General features: G+C 37.1%; 1 protein-coding gene across 1 annotated transcript; it reads right to left on the bottom strand.

The window, feature by feature from the left end:
• Positions 1–18,375: 18,375 nt before the first annotated feature.
• CENPW (centromere protein W) lies at positions 18,376–26,494 on the bottom strand. Its single transcript, XM_075498694.1, has 3 exons — positions 26,275–26,494; positions 21,129–21,242; positions 18,376–19,420 (listed from the first exon to the last, which is right to left on the bottom strand). The coding sequence occupies exons 1-3, from the start codon at positions 26,362–26,364 to the stop codon at positions 19,394–19,396; spliced, it is 231 nt and encodes a 76-aa protein (XP_075354809.1). The 5' UTR covers positions 26,365–26,494; the 3' UTR covers positions 18,376–19,393.
• Between the last annotated feature and the right edge of the window lie 370 nt (positions 26,495–26,864).

Below are 26,864 nucleotides of genomic sequence, written 5' to 3'. Positions count from 1 at the left end.
TATTTTTGATACAAAATGTTTAAAGAGTTATCACTGCAAGAGCTTTTTTATCATGAGTTATAACGCTGTGACATGGGTGTAGCTCATGTGACATGGGTTTAACTCATGTGCACAGAGTATACATATTCTCCCCATGCTTTTCCATAGCTGGAGAACTGGATAGGATAGAAAGTCATAAACCTCAGTACTAAAAAGGGCTCAGTCTCTCTTGCAAAAAGCTGACAACTCTTAGCACTACCCATATCAGAAAATTCAAAGACAGGAATTTCTTCATCTGTCCTTATGTGTGGGTGTATGGTGAACGGTATATCACCACAAAGGCTAGAGACTTTTCAGCTACTACACAGTGATACACAGTGCAACACCCAAACTATCTGTCCAAAAGATAACTCATGCACCAGTATAAACAATATAAAATTAGCGCAGGACTTCACTATGATTCATTTACTGTGCTTTTGCCACTGTAGATTCATGAGTTTCAGCAGCAATGCTAGTCGAAGTAGCTTTTCTCCAGTTTCTTTCCTAACCCTACAAAGCCTTCTGATCCTTGCACTGCACAGACTACAGCAGATCAGATATCTGGTCAGATTCAAAAGAAATTAAAAAGAGGGAACTTCCCAAATAGGTGTGAAACCTACAGTTTAGCAGAGCTAACACACTGTCCAAGTGCACCTCTCTATAGCATTGCATTATCCTGCCAGGATATACTACCAGGCTTTCTCAGTTGTGGGATGGTGGGGGATGTTTTGGTCTCTGATATAATCAAACTAGTAGCTGTGGCAACAAGAAAACATACTGATTTTTTTTTTTTTTTGCCATGCCTATACCCCGAAGACTAGTAATTCACTGAAGTGACCAGGTGCTTTGCAATTTTCAATGGAACACCAAGCAGAGAAAGCTTGACTATTTCAAATGATGTGCAATGCAGCTTTTTAAAAGCCAGGGGGGTGGGGAGGTGTCTCCCCCCCGGAAGTCCATAAAAGTCATCATGTAGAAGAATTTCCCACATTTTATTCTTCAGTTGAAAAATAATTCATCAGCTAATCTTTACTGCACAGAAAATTGAATCCTATTTGGACCGGTTTGTTTTCTGTTGTAGAGGGAAAAGGCTATCATTTTACTTGTCTAAAGAAAGCTATAACTAGATGAGTAAAATGTGTGGAGGAAAAAGCAGCTTAAATACTAGCATGCTGATGAAATGATATCATCGGGATGAAATGATTATGTGGTCTCATTGAATAGGTGCGCACCCAGCCACTATGACTCTTGCCATTTCCTTAAATTGACCCAAAAGGCTCACATTGTTATGTCTGTGCTAATCTGCATGATCCTCCCTTGCATGCTGACTTTGCAAGGACAGCTGTATTTCTGCAATCAGTCGAAATGCTTCTTTTGAAAATGTGGTTATTCAATACATGGTTTTTAATGAGGTATTACTATAAGGGCTGTACTGTGTAGTCCCCCTAAGGATAAACTTACTCCAGATGAAAAGGATCATCTGGTTTAAAATGGTTAAAGTTGAATTTTTTTCTGATTTACTTTCAGCTAAGTATAACAGGAGATAAGATACTTACCCTTTTTAAAACAGGGCCTAATCCTGCAGTCTGCACAGGCTGATTGAAAGAGTTACATTTAGCTGAAAAATATGTATTTGTGAACTGTACCCACAAATTCCAGAAAGGTAGACTGAAAATTAGAACCGAAATGTTTGGAGATCCCTCACCCAATCAAGCCCCTACAAATCTTGGTGTTGACTCATACCATATCTATCAGACCCGCTAAAGCCTGGAATATGTGACTGAAAATATCAAGGGAAAGATTCTCCTGATAAGATTTCTGTTCAAAAACACCAAAGTAACTCCATCATAATGGTGTTATGATATGCCTGCTTTTGTTGTGAAGCAGAACTGATAATTTCAATCAAATGAAAAATAATGTTCATGGGGAAAATAACCGTCTTATCCAACTTATTATTCTTATAATGAATCAAAAAATATCTTTAAATTTTGTACAAAAATTGAAGCAGAGTTGCTCCTCATCACCTACTCCCTTCTTCGCACTTGGTCCTCTCTCCCCTGAAGTTACATAAAACCTGTGACATTAACTCACACCACCTTTCTCTTTTTGTGCTTTCCTGCTCCTAAACTCCCTTAGGAAAGACTCAGGACTGTGCTAGTTTTTCCTACTGCATGTTTCTTTCCCTGATATTAATAGTACTGCTTCTGGAACCAAACAATAATTCTCATCCTTCTTTACTGGTTCCCACACCATTAATTCCTGAAATACATTTTCAGACTTTTACTATTTCCTTGATCATTCTCCCACTACAAAATATCTGAATACTTCTGCAAAGAGCAGATTTATATATCATAAAGAATGAAGTGTGCGAGTGGCCCAATTATTTTCTTACACCTGTTTGGCAGAAAGGGTTTGCATTGTATTTGAAAGGTAATGACTAGTTTATAACCCAAAGCTTTCCCTTCTGCCTGAAAAAAAACATGCTCAGTGCATTAGAAAGATATAGCTTGACCTTCTTCCTTCAGGAAAACTGCATTTAATTTGATTATGAAAGCTTTTTAGAGGTGGGAAAGTTCAAAGAATTGTTTCAGTCTGCATTTATATGACCAGATTTCCTGCTTCATATGTTTAAATAATTCTAAAAGGACAAAAATAATTATCTGAATAAAAAATCTATAATGATTGTTATTTCCCGATATTTTATAATCCATTGCTTCTGTATGCCCACTGAGAAGTAATGCAGATTGAACTTCTTTGGAAAAGGACACTACAGCATTTTCTACTTGCTTCCAGCAATGCTTTTAATGCAGCGCTCTTGCTGTATCTAATATGTTTAGTTACAGTAGCCATGAAAACCTCAAAATGGGTATAAGGTTTTGCAGCTTCAGCATATTACAAGTTTAGCAGTCTCTGGGAATGATGAGCCATCTACTTAATCTTTATGATAGTACACAAAGTGCTGGAGTCTAACATCAGAAAATTCTTTTGCCGGGTCAAACCTTACTATTTTTATTAATTTTTTTAAACTCAAAGAAATTGAATAGCATATCACAATTTTGGTACTGCTTTGAGAATGGTAGATGGTGGAATATTCTGCTTCACTTAAGTACCTATGATTAAAAACTCTGTTTCCTAATGGGGCTTTTGCCTGAGTAAGCCAGATCAGACTGAGAATTAATATTTATTTCCTTCTTATACTTTCTGGCACCCCACAGAAGGCGAGGCAGACATTCAAGCTTAAGTGAAGCACAAAAAGAAAACTTTTTACAGGGGATTATCAACTAAAATAATCTCTTCTGACTTGATATTCATCTCAATATCCAGCTCTGATTAAAAGCTTTCAGGAATTCTAGCAGAGCCTTAAAATTGAGATTTTTTAATGAAGCAAGATCCAGAACTCAGTCCCAGCACTAAGAACATCCAGCTACCAATCCTTTGCATATCTTAAGAGAAAGGGAGAGAGAGAAAGGGAGAGAACCTTCATGCACTGCGATTTACTGAAAATGTATGCTTTTTATGTTTAATTTCATTTAAAAACTTTTACAAAACATTTTGTTTTCCGATTATCTCCCTCCTCTTTTTTCTAGAGAAAAAAGTCGTAAAATGAAAATACAACAAGGATATCCAATTATCTTGTGGCTCTGTAGCATTTGCTTTAAAAACAGGAACATTTTCCCAATTCCAAATGACCTGTTAGTTAAAATTTGAAAAACTCTGGATCAACAAACCTATTAGTCCACCTGGGATGAAATGGAAATCAAATGAGAGAAATTCAGGTTGCCACACAAACCTTCCTTTTGCTTTGGAACAATCTAACCCAATAAAATTGATGTTTGGAAGTATAGGATTATATGGTCTTTTTAAAGAGAGATTTAAACTTACCAAAACAAATTAGAGCAGGAAAATATTTTAATAAAGACAGAATTCATAAGAGTTTTGAAACTGACTTCATGCTACAAGCTACAGTGTGAATATGAGATCAGTCAAAATAGCAGAAAGGTAAATTCCCTCACGCTTACAGTAAGATGAAAGAAATTCATAACATAGCTTACTCTATTGTAATTAATGTTTTGCTATGTCTAGACCATCCTTCCACCATTGTTTTTCTATAAGCCATGCATATTTTACTTAAACAAATGTAGTCTAGACCCACCTTTAAAATGCTGTGTTTAGGAAAATCCCACTTAACATATCCAAAAGCTGACTTAGGCACTTCTCTGTTTTAGGAGCTGAGGCTTGAAAGCACTGGCCTTTTAACCCAGTGTCTCAAGACATGTAGGACAAGCTCCTCATATTTCTTCTCACAACAGACAATGTTCTTAGCACTTGTAGTATCTAGAAAGTGAAAAAAATATGACTAAATTCTTTTTAACATAAACATTTAGATAACCAGGTGTTCATATGAAATATTTAACAGCAAGGTCCTCCAAATGAATCAGAAAATACAATGCCGGATAATCTAACCAACCTAAAATTTAACATATGATTGAAACCTAGTATGTTCAGTATAACAATCTGGTAAAAATGGGTCTGACAGGAAATTAAGAAACAATACTTTCGTCAGTTCATCTTTACAGAATCATAAGACTCCTCCAAATATTCTGGATATATAATGAAGCAGAACCAGGACAGCATGGACCTATATTTAATAGAGGGGCCTTAAATAAAATTCACCTGTATGTAACTGAACACAAGACAGCTTCCAGCACCTCTTATTGAAACCAAATTAGTTTTTCCTTTCTTGGCTTCAGAAAAGCAACTGTGCTTCCCCATAGCTAGCACAATTAAGTCATATTCCTCAGAGGAATATGACATACAGATTCCAATGGGACTCACCTCTCCTCTAGACTGTACCTTGCTTTAATTATGATCCATTTCAAAAGCATATCCAAGTAACATATCTTGGCAAAATGAAGATGTTTTACTCACTAGGAAGGACTGTCAAACCTTCTGGCACTCAAAAAATTCACTCATATCAGGAGATGAAAGCTTGGAAGTGCGGGAGTCGGAGTAAGTTCAGTCATCCTTTCCACTGAGTTTGCAATGATTCTGACTTGGACACATTCCAGATTTCCTTAATAATATGAAACAATAACATGGAATAGCACTCTTCCCCTCATAAATGGCCAGTCATCACAGTTCGAAATTTAGAAAAACCAAACAAACCTGGTCAAGACCTCTTGGAGGGGGAGCAGGCATAATCTCTGCTGCTTCACCTGAAAAGCTGAGGAAGGAAAGGCAAACTACAAAGATTGTCCAGCCTAACATTTCTGGGGTAGGTAAGGGAAGTTTTGAACCTGTTCTACCATATTCTGGATGTCAATTGGACTCAAAAAACCGTTCAGCAGATGAGAGTAACTACAGCAACAGCAGCTCATACCTCACTCTGTGCTAGGACCTTTGATGTGGGGAAGTGAGATGAGATGGCACAGATCTGGTTGTCCCCCATGACCAGAATTTAACTCCTTTTGTTGATGGAGTGACATACAAGGACCTGAGTGAACTAGAGAAACGGATCAAATATCTTTCACTTTGCTTTGTATAGAGAGACTGGCCTTTGGGACTGAAGAATCTGCATTTGAACTCCACTCTTGCTCTGCTTTCAGTTCAGAAGACGTTTTCAGTTCTCAGCTATGAGAATGAAAACACAGGACTGGGATCTGAGGCTGTATCTTGCCAGGGCTGACATTCAATGGGCTGGCTGGACACGTCTTCTTTACGCATACATGTAGAAGAGTACCCATACGTATATGTGTTCGCATATATGTGTGTATGTGAAAATTTCACTTTCTCTTCCAAATAGGTTACAATATTTATGGATTTAAAAATAATGTTCTGGAAGAACTCTTCAGCACTGTTTCTTGGTAGAAACAGTTCTCTAAATATTTTGCTCTTGAAAATTTATTGAGTTCAGGATTGTCATTCTAGCACACACTGAGACCGAATTCGTTGAAAACGTTATGCACTAAACCCTTATCAAATCATGGATGTATGCTGCTGCAAAATTGGCTATATAAAATCCTAGGAAATTCCAAAAAAGTTTTTTCCCCCTTGACATTAACTTAAGTAGCTTATTTTATATGGCTTATGATATGCTCTAATAAAATACAGTGGACACTTTTAAGATACATTAATTTTGCTTTACATAAGAGAACTGTGTGATCTTGGACAAAATAATTGGTATAAAAATGTTTAATAACACAAGTTTCTGATGATTTATGCTTTTTGAAGAATCCAGCAAAATAAGGAGGGGACCCAAGTGTATGTTTGTAGACTATGTCATTTTCAATTTATTAAAAAGCAGGAAGCAAGAGAAGAAGGATTATATGTACTCCTTCCCCCAGCCTTTCAGGAAGGCAAACTCCCAAAATGGCTGGAAAAGTTCCAGAAGACGAGTTGAGTTTTGTGTCTCTCTGAATTTGGGATGAAGCAACTGGCAGGGCTCTGTGCCAAAAAGGTGTTGGCTGCCATCATGGCTGTACCCAATGTGAGCTTAGAACAGGAAAGTGTTTCTATTTATTTTTAGTTGTTTTCTTACTCCTTCTTCTTTTGAAGAAATTCTTATAAAAACGTTTATCTTGTCATCATGTGTAAATTATGTAGTATATTTTCAGTATTAGAGGGTTATGTCCACCCCACTGTGGGTTATATATCAAGATTCCTGCAGCTGTTCTGAAAAGTATTTTACTCTGAAGATACTCCAAAGTTCTGGTTGACTTGAACTTGGAATAAGGATTTTGCCATTATATACTTTATGAGAGGGAGACTGGTAAATGTCTGGACTTTGGAACTGACTTTGTGATATTTGGACTGCGCATACACATCATGTGGTGAATTAGCATGTGGTGTTCTTATGCAAACAATAAAAACAAAACAAAGAAAGCATTAAAAGTGCATTTAAGAAAATGAGTTTCAGCATATGACTAAAACAATCCCATAATAGCAACAACTTTGTGGTAAAGGTACATACTAGCCAAAAATATCTGCTAGTGTGGAAGCCTAGTATTCAAAACTCTCAATTTAGCAGTAGTACAGATGCTGTTACTTAGTTAACATTGAGTATCACAGAAAAATTAAGTGCAGTCTGGAGACTGCGCTTCAGAGCAAGATGCAGTAGTCAGACCTACCGGGGCAAAATCCTGCTCCCATTTTCAGCAGTATAGACCACTTCATATGACTTTGGATTTACACCAGTCTGAATGGGGAAAATTTGGCCTAGAACGTACCCACAGACAAAAAAAATGTTAACATCCTAACAAGTAAAAATGATGGACAAAAAGTTCACCTAAAAAGTTTTTTCCCTTCAGCAACTGCAACACCCAGTCAGCTGAGCCCCTAAGAAAATCCTATGCTTAAAGACAGTGACAAGAATGGCTCTTATTACGGGAGACCAGATACAAAATTCTACATTTTTTAATACGGATCTCTTAAATGTTAATAACTTGTTATTTACCTCAGCTGAACTAAGATTTGGATCCTACTGCAGAACAGATAACAGATAGAGAAAGTAGCTTGACTGCCTAAATAGTAACTGAGGGCATAGTATCATAAGGAAGTTATTGTCTGCAAATTTTTAGTAGTTGGCTTCCTTTCAGATCAAAGGGCTTCAGTTCTTAGAACCACTTATATTGGAGATTACATCTGTTCTTCCTGGACTTTTCCTAAGGGGAAGGGTTTTCCCCAATGCACTTGGTCAAATCTTTCATCTACTACTTATATTCTGAACAAATATGATATTTCACTCCAACAAAAAAAACCCTAAACTCCATTATGGCTGTATTATGTACTACACTTATATAATTTTGCAGCTAGAACCAATCAACTACTGTGAAATACTCTCCACAAGCATTAATTCAGATCTTTAAAATATATATATATATATATATATATATATTTCAGCTTAGTTTTTCCCAAGTTAATGAAATGAAGTTTATCATCAGGAATATGGATTTAAGCAATTTAAGCACACTTCAGAAAGTGTTTACTGAAAGGCATGTTTACATCTGTCTCCTGCAAGCCTCCAGCTAAGAATTAGTACATATGTTCAATCAGGACAAAGAAACATTACATGCAAACTAACTGGCTGATTACAGACCGTTGCCTTTCAAATGGCAATCAGCGAAAACAGACAGCTGATCAGTGAGCTAAAAACCAAGACTCACTAAGAATATTCAGCAAACAATTCTGAATGGTGAATACACTTGAAGAAACTGAATTGTTCATCAACAATTCATGGTAAAGAAGGAAAACTTTGTGAATTATCTGCTCAAAAATGTTTTAGAGTACTGCAAGCTGCAAGCGAACATTTAAATAAGGTACATTTGCTGTTGAAAAGAAATATAATTAAAATGGATGGATAATGATAAGAATTTCAGAGATATTACAAAACTTGACCAATCAGCACATGAGACAGTCTTATAGGGTAACAAAATCTAATTTGTTATTATATAAACCAAAAAAGATACCTGAAACTGAAAAATATGAAAACAGGATAAAAATTACTTTTTTAGTTGCTTAGGATGCCTTCCTCTGTTATCTTGCTCTTCTACTCAAGGGTTATACTGTAATGTGTCTAAGCCAACAATTCTAGCACATATTTGAATAGTAGATTACTGTGACCTAATAAGGATAATTTAAACAATTTTTGGCAGGTCTCCAAAGATTCAGTGTTGGATTCTTTTTTTTCCTCTTAATAATAAGGAATACTTTCAAACAAGGATTCACACACAAAATTGCAACAGGGTTTTCAAACCCAAAGATTTAAAAACCATGTTATTTGCAAGATTTAAGCATGGCTAATAAAACTTTGGGTTGACTCATTTACACGAGCTCTTTATTTCTGGAAAACTGTATTTATAGTTTTTGGTCAATTTTTCAAATCTATCACCAAGTATTGTGTTAGAAAAAAAGCTTATACATAGAAAAACATGTATTAAGATAATACAAATGCTGTAAGTTACAGCAAGACTATCATAGCAGCAGTTACAGGGTTGTGTGTGATGGATGGGTAGAACTGCATCATATTTGCCCAGTGCTAGAGCTTGAATCTTCATAATTAGTTTCTCTACTGGCTTCATACAAGCTCAAGCAAAACTGGAGAAAGAATACATTAAACTAGTGTGAAGGTACAGTTTAGGAAGTTTGAAAAAAAAAAAAATTGCTTCCCTCTTAATCAGTTGCTTCCTGCAATGTTTGTGTTATTAGATCTCCACAGTTCAGGTAGGAAGAACCTTGCTTCTTAATGTAAAGAAAATACCAGGAACAACCCCACCCCCTTGTTTAATTTTCCATAAGAAGCAGGATTTGATTGTGTCTTATTCAACCCCAACTTAGCCTTGAATTTTTTTTTTTTTTTGTGGGTGGGGGTATATGAATGAACAACACTGGAAACAGAACAAATTTGACACTAGAATTCAGAAACATTCCCTTGTTGGCTGTTCCACTTACGTGCTGAACAACTCTCAGAGAAAATATTTTGATGCATTTCTTTATATCCTCAAGAATGTCCTCCTCCAACAGTTCACATGTCTCTGGTGTAGATTAGTTATGGACCTTTCATGCTGATGAGGTAATCCCCTTAATGTACTATACACCATTGGATAGCCTCCTCTGCTGTTTCATGTTCTGACATTGCTAAAGGTCAGTAAAGTGTTTCATGTGGTGCTAGACCCTATTTAAATGGGAAATTACAGGAACAGACCAAAATTTATTTTTCTCTGGGCTTCCAAGGAGAGTACAAGAAGCCTAGGTAAAAAAGGGTTGTGAGTGCATCTTGTATTGAAAGTACAATCATAGTTTTGCTCAAAATTTGATATTAACCTTTAAAGATTTATTTTCAATATAGTGATTGGTAACACAGTGATACTGATATAGTAAGATGAGATCCATACTGTAACTGCTAAGAAGTTTACTCACAGAAAATGTAGACTTCACATCAAACAGTTACAACATAAAAATAATTTATGTTGAATGCAAAAATTACTACTCTAAACACATGATTTTTATTAAAAGTATACTTCCTCTGTAACAGAGGCATGTAAAAATTAAATTAACTCAGAAATAAAGATATTTTGTTACACAAATTATGTCTCAAACATGGTCCACATTTCTTTTCAAGAGAGATGCAGACAGGAGTTAAACTTACTAAGCTCTAAAATATTATACACAAGCTTTTTAACAAACATTGTAATTTACATGGAATTTGCAAGAGAAAACTTGAAAAAAGTTGGTATTTCAAAAGTGTTTCTTTATTACTAGGAGTATTTTGCTTGTTTGTGCAATAACTTCATGTTAGTTTTTTAACAAACTGATATTAGTACAATTTATAAAGTCCCAGTTGTGGTACAGCTTTAAATAGTCAGCTCCTAATTTTTAGAAGTTTTCTCAAAAGAATAGGTATTCCTCAGAGAAAAAAATATAAAGAAAATGAAACAAAATGTTTTTCAATCAATAATTAACACACTAAAGAAGAAATTAACTTGTTTTGGTTCCTGCTTTCATTGGATCTGATGCTTTCTTCTTTTTTGCTAATAAGGAGGGGAAAAAAAAAAAAGCTTTGGGGGGGGAAGCATTTCCACAATTTCTAAGCAAAAACAACAGCATTGCTAACAAAGGTTCATCTTGTGAATTATCTCCCCAAAGGACCATCTAAGATTGATAAGGAACACGGAGCATTTTCTTCACCTACTCTTTTCACTATTTAAAGCCTGGTACCTGTCGGTATTATTGCTTAGGTTCCACTGTAAATGTTCTGCAACCATCCTCTCCTCTCCCTCTCTTCCCTTTAGCATTGAAGTTAGGGGCTGGTAACAGAGGAACAGAAAATACTGGGAAGAAATTCTGCTTAGTCTTCAAAATTAAGAATATCAGGAATGTTATGGAAACTGGAAGACTTCTCTGGGAGATGAGTCATAATTGGATTTTCATGCTTGAATAAAGGAATATGATATCAAATATTTAGCAAAAAACCCCTTTAAAATATCTATTAGCCCCTGTAAGCAAAAAAACTGAACAAAAATTTAAAATAATCTAACAAAAATCCTCTCCATTCTCAACCAGAGTAGCCTGATATTTTAAATTGATGGGTTCTTCAGAGAATAAAACATAACCCCAGGTAGTCTAAGTTCCATCTGGAGTTTTATACATTAGGAAATATCTAGAGTTCCTGAACTGGAAAAAAAAATAATTCATAAAAGTTGTATACATAAAATCCAGTACATGCAGAGAAGGTCTTTACACATCAGATCAAATGTTTTAAACTACAGTTAGTAGAGATAAAATAATACCTTCTTGGTAAATCACCGAATTTCTAAGACATCATTTTAGAGATACATGGCCTTCTGCTTCACCAGGAACTTCACAAAAAAAAGCCATTAGAAGAGTTTTCCTTAGAAGAAAGGAGTATCCAGCTTATCCCATCCTCTTCCCTTGTGAGTGAAAGTGGGCAAGCAAGAAGTAGGAAAAAAACATGTTAGCAGAAATATCCAAGGTACAATTCAGGTCAATACATGAACGTTTGTTTTGGAGAAGTTCAGTGTAATTAAGCATCCATTCTACCCAAGTAAAGATGATTTGGAAAGGTGTTTTCTTTTTATTTCCAGGAAAACCTTGCAAAAGATGCTAGGTTCATGAAAATAATATGCCAAAGTAAAATTGCTGTGCTTGCACTCATCCTGTGTTTTTAATATTGCCTGTTCTTCCAACTCTTGGCTATAGCTGCACTGCCAGCTAGCTGCTTAGCAAATCAGGAAAGTTCAACAGAAGGCATGGTAGCATGAACAATAACATTAACAATAAAATTTCTTTGTGTGTGTAGGTACAAAATTATAGTACAATTAACACCTCCTCAAGCCAGTAAGTTATTCCATACCTTGTTGAGACTTAACTTCAAAAATTGCAGTCAACAGAAAGTATCAGAAAACCCTAGGTGCTACTTTCACAACCTCACAATGTATGTGTTTATGCTACATATTCACAGAAATATTAAAGTGAACAGGGAAAAGTAAACAGTGATATTTCAGAAAGCTTGTGTAAGGGCTACGAGTTCCTATGCTTGGTTTCTCCCTGAAGACTAATGTTTTGGGGGAACATTTAATATTTGAATTTTACTAAAAAGTTAGGATACACTAAAGCAAATGAATTAAAATATTCTATATTAATGTCCATAAAAAGCACAGAAAAACCTACAGGAAAGGTTAGAAAAAGCTAGAAATTTCTCCAGGGCAGACCTGCTATAGCATCATCTCGAAAGGTATCAAGGCCGTTCCAGTACTGATGTCCAAAGAAATTTCCCCGGGATGTCAGGGATACAGCAGTATATCTCCCAAGAGCTGGATGTTTGCCCAAAGCAGACCCTTACTTCACACACCCGTGGCTAGCAGGAGAGCACACGCCACAGAGCCACAACAGCTGAGACCAGGGGAAGCATCATGCTCCGCCTTGACTGTGAGACCGGAGCTTTCTTCTGCACAGGTATCTTCTGAGACAGTGGATTCAAACTAATTTCAGATCATTTGTCTGCAAGACATTGTATAAATCTGAAACACCACCAGTGATGGGGCTAGACTGTTATTTTCCTATTTGGAAGCGTTCTTAGCCAACTGTTCCTTCTCGCCTTTCCATTTTACAAACTTCAGTCAAAGAGAGGAAAAGAAAGCTTCACCTAGCTGTTGATGGCTCCTTTGAAGCTTTTTCCTTAAATTCTCTTGAACTCAGTGTACATTTCAAAACCAACAGACTGCTGAAGTATTCTTGTACTAACTACAGTGCCTATTCATCAAGTTAACCATCTTTGGTAACTTTCCCTTCTTTCCACTAAAAAACAAACACCACCCCACCCACCCCAGCCCCCCCCAAAACCAACCCGAAAAAACCCATGAGTAGTGGTGAAGAGGGATTCTCATTCTTAATTCTGCAGCCACTTATATATATATATATACACACTTACTAATCTATGACAAACATCTATAGGTGAACAATGTGTTGGTCATTTAAACATTTAAATGAAAAATGCATTACTGCCCAAATTCACATGAGGAATACTAATGTGCCTTCAAAGAAAATTGATAGTTAATCCATTCTTTTGGCAGTAGTTGATTTTTAAACATTGTTGCCGCCCTAAAATAAACCTTCACTATGCTCTCCAGTCTTATCCAGAAGAGGAATGGGAAACAGTAAGGAGAACAAAATCAAGATGAATTACTGAAAAGCAGGTAAGTTAATTTACCTATACTGCTATGTATTTTGCAAAATTTTAGTCATTATGGAAAAGTTTCCTGTAAAGCTCTTAGACCAAGCAAGATGAACTTCTTTTGTCCACTTCTGATCTGAATTTTCACGGTTTATTCATATGAATTTATGGAAAAAACTTCCAGAATAGGCAACAGGAAAAATACCGTCAAAATTAATTACCATGTGGAACTCTGATGATAATTTAGGAAGATATCCCATATCCCAGAAAACCTTAGTTAAGCTGACGTTAAGGTTGAACAGACACAGCACTAACTTTATTGGAAAAAGTTTTAGAAGAGCATTGTTACTTAGACTATATGAAAACTACTGCCCTCCTCCCCCAAAACCCAACCCTTGAAATTTGGAAAGTGTGGGAACCCACAATTAAACTTCAACATGAAAAACAAACTGTGAAACTACAGAAACACAGTTAAGGTTGGCCAGACAATCATTTACTATGCCGTGCGCTTACCTTTCCCTTTTCCTTGCTGCTCCCCCCACTTTTTTTCAAATTTAGGTCTGTCTTTCACTCATTTTTAATTGCTAACCAACGTTCAGAAATCAGTAACATTTAAACAGCTGACCAATTTTGGAAACTGCATTGTACACACACAGTTTTCTCTGAAGAGTGAAAACAAACTAAAGAATACAGAATTTAAACATGTTTAAATGTAACCCACCACCAGTATGTTAACTTTAGCTTTTACCCTGTGAGTACGCTCCAACAGCTAGGACTATAGAGGCTTGCTTGTACTAAGAAGATTTCAGCTATGCAATAGAATTTTAAAAACTGGCTTACATGTTACTTAAAGTTTTCCTTTATCTGGTTTATTTATAAAACTTGTGCAAATCTCATTAAAACTGATTTCAGTTATATAATCTAATCTGTGTGTGTACTTACCTGCTGAAGTTAAACAAATGAAAAATTCACATTAGGCCATCAATTTTAGACGTTAGCACAAATACAATTAGACCAATTTAAACCTGATATAAGGGATTAGAATCTCCAGCTAATCCAACCCTATTCCTTATTGCATTTATTTGGAAGTGTTTGCCCTTTATAATTTTTGATTCAGGATCTGTTTGATTGCCAAAATAGATATCTTTCTGTGCTTTCTACACACTTAGGAAACAAAATAGGAGTCTGTAGAGCCTGACCTAATGCTAGGAGGCTAAGAGCAAGCCATTCCTGTAGGAAATGCTCTTGGTTTTATTTAACTGTTGCAATCACATTATTACCCAGTAGTAAGGCTGTGTCTACATTTCTTTTGTAAACCAGAAGTAATTTTAGGGCTGTTTAGGCCTTTTTCTACACATTCCCCCAGGAAAGTGACCTTCTCAGTAAGAAACTTGATCTTACAGGTATCAAATGACCTGAAAAGATCTGTCAGCAGTTTGGTCAGGATAACATTAATAACCCAGCCCACAGGAGAATATTATGTACCAAAGCCCGTGTGAATTTGATGAATGTGGACTGCAAAGAAACTGACATACCCCCAACATCGTTCACCAAACAAAAAATGAATGAATTCCAACTGACTACGTCTGCAGAACCACGAGCTGTCAGGTGCGAAGACTCTTCATCAACTTCCTCAAAAAGTTGCAATTCTGTATTTAGCACAACAAAAATGCTGTCAGCATCTTCTCACCCTAGAACTGAAACTATTCAAACATGTAAGAAATTTGTTCTGTTATGCTCTTTTATCATATCCAAGTAGGCTACCACAGCAGCTACCAGTACAGTACCATTAAAACATATCAAGGAATCTACATTCCAGTACATATATACAGGATATTGAACTGAAAAACAACTACACACAGCGCTTTGAAACAGTCTGAAGAACTTAAATTTGACACATAGTTTACAGCTCTGGAAAAAGGAATTTTGTTTTACTGTAATCAGCACTTTTATTTCAAATATAAGTCACACCTAAATATATACTCATAATCATAAGTCACCTCAAAACCCTATGTATTTAGGATTTACAATGCCCTATCATTACTTGTTCTAAGCTAATAAAAGACTAATGGAATGCCGAGTCAGCAATTCAACCAATACGAGCTACATGTTTTAGAGTTAAGGTTGCTATATGAGCAATGTCCTGTACAAAAACCTCCTGCATAAAACTGCCATAGAACATACCAGTTTCTAAAAACGAGGCTATGTTGTACAAATAACTATAGACCTATAACTAAGAAAACTATCTGATGCTGAAACATTGAGCTTCGAAGAAAAATCTTCAAGATCCATCAAAGCCTCGCATATCTTTTACCCTCTCAGCATGGATCAGAACACCCTTTTTTGATGTGAATGGGAATTTTTTTTAAACATTAATTGCCCTATATATGTCAGCAGTGCAGGCTTGGTAGTCTTCAAAAAAATATCTGGAAGTGTCACAACCTATAGTATACTTTTTAGTAGGAATGAACAGAGTATTTTCTCTAACGGGAAGTTACTGCAGGGAAGAAAAAGAGTTTTTGCTCTATCCCCACCTTATGGCTAGAAAAAGAATTTTCCTATTACAGCATATGTATTTCTGAATTTTTTTCCTTTATTGTATCACTATAGCCAGAAAATATTTACTATTTGTATTATGCAACTTAAGATTCTTTTTTAGCAACGATGCACTCCACATACCAGCACAACGAAACTCCAAAGCATAGATGTCCTCTCTAGCACCTGTGTTGATTTTTGGAATCAAAACAGCAGACTTAATGATCCAACATAACTTTAGATTCAAACAGAACAGTGATTATTTGGGCCCTGGCCCACAAAAGTATACAAGCTCATATATTCCTGTTGACTCCGTTAGGAGTTAAACAGCTAGATCTCTCCATAGATCTAACCTTCACTGATATACCATTCTTAATATTCACACTTTTTAATAGGTTTAAAACTAATAATCAGGTGATTTATACCACTCAGAAAATATTAAACTTACATGCCCTACAAATTAAAACTAAAGTATGCATGAATCTAGTTTTAAAGCTTTCACAACTATCTTCTCTCTTCGCTTATCTTGCAAGCAAAATGATGTGACCATGAAAGCTAGAACAGTGCATACTCCTCACGGGAGGACTTACTCAGGTTGGCAAACAGCAGATCCTCTTTCATTAGTCACTCCATACATGAGATGAAACAAAACCAGCAGCAGCAGCACCCCACAAGGGAAAACGCTCTCTTCCCTCATAGTCACCTGCTTATCAATAAACATTTTTATTCTTCTTTTAGTGCCTTAATCACTTGTGCCTTAACCACTCTCTGGCCCAGGGACTAACATCAGCTACATGAAAAGCTGAAAACCAAGGCAAGCACCACCAGAAGTACTTTTGCCAAATTCTTCTGTTTCTTCATTTTGACTTTTCCTTCTTTCATTGATGGTCATAGTGAAAGGGCAGGGCAGGATGTGAAACAAGAACACTGGGAAAGCTGCAAAGAGAAGAAAGAGAATGGAAAAACTGGATAATGTCTTAGTGTGCCTTTAATGTTTTAGGCCTTTTATCCTGCTTTCCTGAGGAAATGAAGAGTCAAAATTTTATTGTCTGAGCACCTCTCCTTCCCAAAATCTCTTGAATCTTTCCTTTAAAACCAGAGGAAATTCAATAGTGAGTCAGTAGTCTCAATGGTTTCTGAACACTAAATTTCTCAAGGTTTCATGAAAACAGTCAAGTAGAAGAGACACCTTATTATTGCATCAGCATGACCCTTCCCTCAATAACCCTTGCCTTTTTCCTCCTAACAGTAGAGAATCAACACAGGAGTTCAAATAAGAGGACCCAACTTCATTAGGCCTTCTACCACAGATCTAGTTTAAAAAGACATTTTCTAGAACTACGTGCTTTGATGTTTTGTTGTTAAATGGAAATTCAATAACAGGAAACAGATTATTAGTATATCGTCCAAGGTTATATTAACTAGAAGTGTTCATGGGTATTTAGACAACACTGCTGTAAGGAGTTCTGATTTTAAAAATCCAGTAAGGAGTACTGGGTAGAGAAGAGACCATGTGTATATACATGAAGGAGTACAGAAGAGCTCCCAAATATGAAAATAATTAACCTTATGGTGAGCATTCAAGAAGATACTAGAAAAAACATAATAGCATCATATATTTCTGAATGCTCAACCACACTACATCAACCACATTAATTTTCAGTAAGCATTTATTTAAAGTTTCAGAGAGAAACCTCAACACCTGCCAAGCTATTCAGGTCTTCCGAATACCTGCCTGCTTCAGCTATTATGAAACGTTCACAAAGTACTGGCAATCTAGTGACGGGGCACATTCTGACTCTCAGGGCTTATAGAAAAAAGTCCCTCTCCTATTAAAAAAAAGGCACCTTCTTATACAGTGGTTTTGGCCTGTATTCATGGTTAAAATATTTAAAAAGTACACGCTGGTTTTAACCCTTCCTTGCCCCCCTTTCCCAATGGTAACTGATCATTGATCTACTACATGAGAATGAGAACATTCCACTAAGCTCAGAGTGGATCTTGCTCCTAGGCAAATCAAAAAAGAAGTTAAAGTGGCTATCAAAACAAGTTCCAAAAGCAGCTACAGCACTCATACAACTGTGCAATGAGGAAAGGTATGTGGTTATACAGACTGTAAGAAAATATTTCAGGGAAAAATTAAGAGAAAACATCTCTAACAAAGGAAAATCTAGTGTTGCAATAAAATTGTTAAATCACGGAAAGTAATTACAAAGAAAAATCTAAATACCAGTCAGATCTCCCTTATTCCTGAGAATGTACTTCAGATTATTAAGTCCAAACATCCTCTACACATGTATGTTCTCAGCTTTCTTTGTGGATTCCAAGAGAGTAAGAGAAGAAAATGCAGAATAAGGAATCTAGTCAACCTTAGAAGCAGCAGACTGAAATAAGCCCTATGAGTCAAGTAAAGCAGAAGAGACATCCTTCCTTTCTGCATACTGTAAAAGGAAGGCTTTTCACAGGTTGTACAGGATTTTAAGAAGTACGTGCACATGATACAAAATTTGAAGTTCTGGCATTGCTCCAGTTTCCTTAGACTACAATAATATTTATAAAATGCAATTCTTTTTTTGCTGAATTTCTAGAATATACTCAGTAACGTGTTAAACAAAATCAGACTACTCAATACATAATGTTTTTAAAAAATTCTTTATTTTCAAAATAGCTCACTGTGCATATGATCAGCTACCACATTCCACAAACTGTATTATCAGCTCAAACTGTGAGATTCAACTATATCTTTATTAAACGATTTATTAAGCAAGGTGTTCAGCAACTGCTTAAAAATATCAGATTAGGAAGATAATATGATTTTAATTTAAAAAGATACTTTTATATAATGTACATTTCCAGATTTCTGACAAGTTAGGATGACACTCAAAAGGAGGGAGGAAGTAGCTTGGGACTCATGCCAACTTATCTTTACTATTTGTACAGGATCTAACTTCAAAAACATCAGCCGTGCCAGATCCTTTCTTTTCCATAACGTGCATCTGTCCACACCAACTGAATTAGAGACCACCAACTTGTCTCATATACCTCATCAAACAATAGGCCAGCTTAACAGTTCAAAGCATGATTTAGAAATAAAAAATATGTATTCTTTCCCCAGAACACAGAAGCTTTAGCTTGATTCTCAAAAGTAATTTAAAAAATATTAAGACATTTGTAAATAAATTGAAGCCAAGATATTTAACACACTAGTTTCCACAGCGATTGTTTTAAAAGCCAGGATTTTGTTTAGCTAGTAAGTCTGCTTTGAACTGCATAACCTATAATGGATTTAGTGAAACCTGCATTTTTATTACTGTTCTCCTTTAAAAGTTTCACGCTTTTAATAATACATGACATATCATACCTGAAGAGTGACTATGGTATAGGCATTCCTCCATTATTATGGAAGAAATAAGGTACATCAGAAGTCTTAAATGACAAGTGACACACATTTTAAAATTATGCATGTAGTGTATGAAAATATACATTGTAAGATTCTTATTTTTTTTTTAAAGAAATAGCAAGATACTCAGAGTCATGAAATAGATATCAATAAAGCTAAATACTTCCACAAGTGCAAAAGCTGGCTCACAGGATCTCACGTCAGTAAGAAAACACAGAAAAACATGCTTTGAAATTCCAGTGGTCTGTTTTCTAGCCTCTGCTTTTCTTTAAAATAACCTGCAAAAAGAAAAAAGTATATTTATCACTGCTTTTATCACTACAATGCAGGCAGCAGTAAGAGATCCAAAACGCTAGGCTACTCCGAACAAAGGTTCACCTAGCCAAACAATCTATTTTCAAGAGTAGAGTCACCAAGGGTAAAAATCTAGGGAAAAGTTTAGAAATAATGCAAAAGCATACAGAAAAACGTCATAGCAGAAAGTTGGTTTTTTTTTCATAAGAACATTCATAACCAAGAATTCTGTAAAATAAAAGGCTTATTTTAAAAATGAATGCTGAGAAATGGCAATAGCACTCTCAAGCCCTTAGCAGATTCCTTGAAGCTCTTGCCCTGTTAGGCCTAGACAAAAAGAAAAAAATAAGATTTGCAATTATACAGCTACTATGCTCAATTTTTGTTTGTAATGCCTTCTTTCTTGCTATATCAAGAGTGCCCAGACCCTTGGAAGGACATTTTTTGGTTTGGAGTTTAAGTTGAAAAATGAACTTCAAAGCCCAAGTGGGACCATTTAAGTGTTAACATTATTAAAATACAGGCAGTTTTTCCTTTCTTCTCATCTTAAAAAAAATAAATGGAGCACAAAAATGTTCAAATAATGTTAAGATTGCAGTTAAAAAGAAATTACAAATGCGTAAGATTCCAACTGTAACATTCACTTGGCTACCCTACGCATCCTGTATATATTTCTGTTACTATAGTAATAGAAAGTATCAAACTAAACATTTCACCAGAGGAAAAAAAAATACTGAAGATAAACAGAAGCCACAGGACCCAAATATCAGATAACACCCAGTTTTATTCTTCCAATTTGCCCAGCAGTAGCAGGTGGTTGAACAGATAACTCAACAAATTAAGAGACTGAGTTCCTTCATGAAACCTAGGTAAAGCAGACATACCCTAGCAAGTGAAATGAACTATGGAATACGAAAGGATTTCAGTCAGACTTTGACACTACTCTAATTCTTTCTAGAGAGAGAAAGCTGCTTAACACCTTTCTCTTTCCCTTCTTTTGCATGTACACAAAACTTACTATGCTCTGTAATGCAGAGGATTCCTCCTTCATAGATATTCATACAGCAATTTTTGTTATGCTGAACTACCCATATAGCAATCCACAGTTTAATCCTCCCTTAGTTCTTCCCTTGCCGAACGCATCACACAAAGTATCTGTTTGTTCAAGTAGTATCCACACAATGCAGCAAGAATTGACTCCAAACATCTTTCAGACTAAGCAGGTAAGAACTGAAGGTGTAAGAAAGATATTTGAACCTCTTTGAACTATTTCTCACTTGTTCCATAAAGCTTCATTTATATTACTGAAGTTAAGACAGCATGCTTCCTTGATATAGTATCATCTGAAATAAAGATCCTCCAACTTTGGAATTTGCTCCTGCTCCCTGGGCTTTCAGCCCAGGGATGCTTGCTGGTAGACTACTGTGTAGACTGACCCGCATATTGAAACTATGAATTTAAACATGGAATAATCCAGAAAAATAGGCCTATATTTAATAGGGCAAGGAGAGTTAATCTGATGTTTTGGTAACAGTGAATTATACCAATGATAGATTAAAGAACGTTATGTTTCTGCAGGTTTTGGATTATAAATAAAAACATATCAACGCTAACACAGAAAACTTTTGCATATGCTGTCATAATACATTTTACATTAAACAAAAAAGAAAAATATTAAAAATGCTTTATTACCTTTGCTGCAGCTATAGTGTGCTCAGGTTTAATTATTTTACTTTTGTTCTCAAAAGCATTTGTCCTGGATTCTTCTGCTAGCCGATGAAGAAACAGTAAGAAGTTCAAATGCACCTTTAAAAGAGAGAAGGAAAAAAAAAAAAAGGATTCAAACTGTTTAAGCACAGTCTGGTTTTTTAAAGGTTCATTGTTTGAGACAGAAGATTCGCGTATTGGACTGCTTTCAAATTCTTGAAAGGTGTTCTCAGGAAAACAAAGTACCACTCAGTTCAAGTCTTAAAAAATTCCCAAGACATTCCTTACTGCAAGACTCTTGTAAATATAGTTTAGATTTAGTATATTTAAAAGTGCTCTAGAAATGATCATACAAATAACAACTGATCTAACAGAAATCAAATGTGATTTTTATTATCAGTTGTTTATAATAAAAAATATCAGAGAATAAGAAGGAGTCTTTTTGCTTACTAGTAAATACAGTTAGCTTTCAGTGACTACAACAGCCAGACTTTTAATGAACAGCAAATTCATCCCTGCCTTATCACCAAATGGACCACAGACAAGTTCAAGGACTTCTGCCCTTTCCAGTGCAAAGGAGCATTGACATTAATTTCTCCAGAACAAGAAATTCTCCACTGTCAGGAGGTTTCCATCCATTTTTTCCCAGCTCATCACTTAACCTTTTTACATGAAAAGAACTGGTAGGGCAGTATTCCTTTCAAGACAGAATGCTGCTCTGCTAGTACAGAAGCAGCAACAATTTCAGCAGACAAGGAACTGCTCCAACTTGGACTAAAAACTGCCAGCCAAAAGCAGCCCTGTGTAATAAGGGACCTATAATACAAACCTGTAGCATTATACAGATGTTATGTGAACTATTTTAATAGCCCAACCTGAAAATTGGTAATTGCACCTTTTGTAAATTAAACTTTCAAACAATATTAACTTTTCTATGTAAAGTGCACAAAAATACTTTTTCAATCAAGTCCTCAGAAAAATATTACTGAAATATATGAAAATTTAATTTAGATGAATTAGACAATATACTTATTCTGCCATACCTGATCTGCAAAGCCTAGAAAGATACAACAAGGAAAGTTACAAGTTAGAGTTTATAGGAAATACTTTGGGAGTGGGTTTGCAGCACAAAGAATCTGCTAGAGGACAGGCATTTCAGTGTTCATATGACAAGCAATTTAGTTTTTTTTTCATCTCCTGAACTAAATGAAGCCAGTGTGCAATGGATAAATTTACATAATATTTGGCATCATTTGGAAGCATCTACTACACAAAAAGCAGATGTTCTTGCAGATATATTTAGCAAAATATCAAAGCCGTTTTTAAACCAGTCTTCAGTTACTCACACAGAAATAATCTCCGACAGAATCAAGCAGTGGCCCTAAAATAGTGTTCAACATTAGAACTCTCATTATTAGACTTATCAACATGGAGATTAGATTTCTGGAAACAACCTGTGCGAGAAGAGGGAGGCGGAACAAAAGCTTCCATACTTGCAAGTGCTCCTGCTGAGATACCTAAAGGTAAAAATGTTAATTTTAGAACTGCCTCTAAAAACTGCATCTTCTCTCAGAATCACTGTACCTTTATTTTCCTATTTTCAAAGTGAATTGCTGCATGTGGAGAAGCTTCCCCTGAACTCCTATAGATTTAAACATAGTCATGTAACTAAAATCAGAACATTCTACAATAGAGCACACATGTTAATAAATATTCCAGATTATTCAAGGCAATTGAGAAAGGCTAATGAAAGGCAGAATGACTGAATACCATGAATGGGACAGTTACTGACAAGTACCTAAGTGATACCACATTTGTTTAAAGACATTGCTTTACTACATATTAGATTATTGTCCCTCTGCATAAAATTTAAAAACAGTTTTGAACTACTCGTGAAAACCACCTTACACAACAGAATGCTTATTTCCCATAAAAGAAAGGTTGTAAAGTTTTAAGGACGTACATAAAACTCACAACACTACTTGCAGAGCAACTTCTACACACCTGTTCAACAGAAGTAATGAATAGTAGTGACAAGCTCCGTAATTTTGGTTTGCTGCAGAACAATTCTTTAGCCTGATATTTTGCTTTCAATGTACACTTATTCATCATTCTATGCCAATAACGAAGAAAAAAGGGGTCATTCAATGCAATACTTTAAGCTTTTTCTGCCACGTAAATACGAAGTGCCCTTCTGGCATAAAACAAGCAGCTGAGTTCCTGCTTTTCTTCTATAATTTCAAGCTAGAACAAAGTTTGCAGCTTTTTCTTCTCAGACCATTGGGGAGGGTGGGGGGAATATCTGAACTTCAGTACTAAAATCTTTACCTCTTATTTTCAAAAAGGTAAATAATTGAGTTCTAAGAGCATTGGAAAAACCTTAAACACCATTCCTATCTCTTCACTTAAAGATATTACCACATTCCTTAAAAAAAACCAGCTTCTTGAGAAAGTTTGATGAAATTTGTTAGCTATACCATGCACAGAGAAAGATGTTAACACTTAGGAAATAGGTTCTGACAAAGCTTCAAATTTCAAAAAAAGACTTGATCAAAAGAACCTGAGGAGTGCAGAAGAAACTCCATTCAAGTATTTAACAAAATTTTCTGCATTCTTATGTCTTTCAAACTTGTTAGTAATGATCATGTAATAAGACATTGGTTTATCAAGGGAAAATAATCAGAAAAATCAGGGTCAGGAAAAGAAAAACAATCTGATTACGTCATAAGCCAGGTAGGCAGACTTCCTCACTGGACTGGCTAAGTACCACAGTAGATTCAAACATAAAGCACGGATCATTCAGGAAGATAGTCCAGAAACTGAACTGCCCAGTTCTCATATTTCCCTGCAGAAGACACAAGCACTCTGCTCAAAATGTATATGGTTTCGTCTTGTTAAGACAGCTACTATATAAATTTCTAAAGTATGCAACCTAATCATTCTTACAAGTTTTGTAGGGAACAACAGAGACACTAAAAAACATACTCTCAAAACTTGTTGCTTGTCTAACTACAGGATTAACCCCCCCCCCTTTTTTTTTTTTAAATAAAGCAAAACTCCAGCTGTGTTGATTATTTATTCATAGAAATAAAGAGCTAAAGAGCTGTTAGTCACGTGCCTAGTTGAAGAACATGGACAATCACCACCCCTGGACATTCCTGTTAAGAGGTAAAATAAAAAAGCCAAGCCTCCTAACACTAAAGGCCATTTAATTTGACATCACCAGAAGAGACAATCTAAGCTTCCACCACATTATGAAAATTCTTTCTTATCTCATCCTTTGTGTTGGAATGAGTATTTGCATAGCCATATTTTAAGCTAGATCAGATTGTTGTTGTTCATTAGTTTCAGTCAATGCAATTCACTGATTGTCTTTGTAGCCCACAGAACAATAGTGCCAGGACAAGGAAGAGATGGGAACCAACGGCCAAGATTTGGAGGGATGTCCCACTTTTCAGACAGCTACACTACCTTGAAGCCAAATTAACATGACCATGGAAACACAGACCAACTGTTACTAATGACTACAAAAAATTTTATTAGTGATTGCATAAGTTTGATTAGTTAACTACTGCATTTCACTGAGTAAACTTTGAGTGGTCTGAGCATGAGTAGCAAGGGGCCCGTCCTTAGTCCATAAAATACTCCAAATATAGCAAAAGCACCAGGAAGAGATCATATTTTTATTAGACCAATTAGAAAAATATGTACTGTTTACATTCAAATGTAAATCCTCTCGTGAAAGTACCATATTCATTCATATTAATCTCATTATATTTTTTTAATGTTGTCTATTTACATTTAGCTTCGTATATCCAGATGCCAGCCTTCAAGATGCTGCAAGACACAACTTTTACACACATATGAAACACGGACTTACAATTCAAGTCAGGGACCATACCAGTATACAGTATGCATTAACGCTCTGAGAATTACATGCATTTGAAAACAAGAGGGCATGACAGTCAAGTGAGTTAAGCCTATTAAGTCACTTCAAAGAATATTTTTTAATGCACAGATACTTTTTTTTCCAATACGGCAGCTACCACAAGCTCTCTTGAGGTCAGGTTTCCTTGCTGTAGTAGCGTAACTTCTTGGTGAGACAAACCCTTCCTGTGCCACAAATCCCTTATTGCAGGTCAGAAGGAATCCAGCTTTGTTAGCCTCAGTCTTCTGAAACTTGTTCAATATGGCTGTTATCCCTACCCCTTTACAGCAGGTGTTTTTAAACCATGAACAGGATCCCAACAGCTTATTCTCCTCATTAGATTACTAACAAAACTTGTCATTCTGTAGTTTTGGACAGAGACTACTTAGATGGCCTTCTAGGAAAATATGATCATTCAAGATGCCTTAACAGCTTAGCAACTCATTAATCACAATTCAGTTGATTGATGTCTGTATACCCGAATTATTCTACATAACCAACAAACATCTGCACGTTACAGCCACATAATCCAAATTCCTATTTCTCAGTCCACCTACATTAAACTCTTCTAACAGCAGTGTGTACATGTAGTGACACAATATTTATGCATCAGCCTGTCCCTGAATCCCCAAACTCACTGTCAGAAACCTACAATACAGCAGCCACCAGCAAAGCAGAAAGCTGCAATCGCTACTTATTAGTATTTTATTAGACTAACCAATCGCCTATCTCCCCACAAACTTTGCCTCCCCTCTGCCTGTAGGTCACTGCAGAAACACCGTTAGTAGTAACTTGACATCCCATTACACCCAGCAACTCCAGTGCTCCAGTACGCACAATCCATCGGTCCACGTCTTTCAAGCCATAAAACATTTAGGGACCAAATGTCCCTATTTAGGGACACCTGCCCCTAGGCAACCAGAATAGCTGCCCGCCATGGCCAAAAGCACAACTGCTCCTGGCCCTGCGCTACGACCCCAGGCTCCCCGGGGGAATACTCATGGAGCTGGAGGATTCAGCCCTTGAGCTCACCGCGCTGCCCGAGCGGCTGGAGACCGCAGCCGGCTGCTTGGAGCAGGCGCTGCCCCCTGCCTGTGCCCGGAGAAGGCAAGCTGGAGGCTGCCGGGGCCGGCGCTGAGAGGCGGAGCGGCCGGCACCAAGCTCCAGGCCGCACACCCGGCGCCCGCCCCTCTCCTTCCTCACCAGCAGGTCGGCGTTAGCCGCCAGGCGTAACTGAGGCTTGTGCTTCTTTATTATTTTCCGCAAAGTGCTGCGGGGCGCCGTGCGCTTCATCTTCTTCCCCCTCCTCCTCCTCTTCCTGAGGCCGCTGTCGCCGAGAACGGGCCCAACGGCTCCCGCCCAACCGCCCTCCGCCGTTCGAATCCGCCGCCCTGGCGCAGGCGCGCGCCCGCCGTGACGCACTTCCCAACGACCGCGCGCGGCGCCGCCCCCGAGGAGCGCGGCGGTGACAGGAGCCCTCGGCGTCCCGCCCCGCTCCCGCCGTGCCGGCCGCTCCCGCCGCACGGCCGCGCCGCTACAGCGTTTCCCTGGACACCGCATGAAGTCGTGGGGATTCCGGGAGGGCCGAGCGGCCGAGCCGCTGCGGAGGGAGCCGGGAGGGAAAGCGGCGCCGTCCCACCTGCGCCTGCGGCTCCGCGCCTCCGTGCCCTTCCCGGACACCGCCGGCAGCGGTCCCAGCCCGCGGCTCTGCCGAGCCCCTCGGGCGCGCTGGGCCTGGCCCTCGCCCCCAGCCGCTGCCGACGGCGGAGGCTGTCACGTCCCAGCTACAGCGG

The sequence above is a fragment of the Mycteria americana genome, chromosome 3, assembly GCF_035582795.1.
Source record: "Mycteria americana isolate JAX WOST 10 ecotype Jacksonville Zoo and Gardens chromosome 3, USCA_MyAme_1.0, whole genome shotgun sequence".
In the NCBI taxonomy this organism is placed as follows: Eukaryota; Metazoa; Chordata; class Aves; order Ciconiiformes; family Ciconiidae; genus Mycteria; species Mycteria americana.
This window is presented reverse-complemented; position numbering and strand designations above follow the sequence as displayed.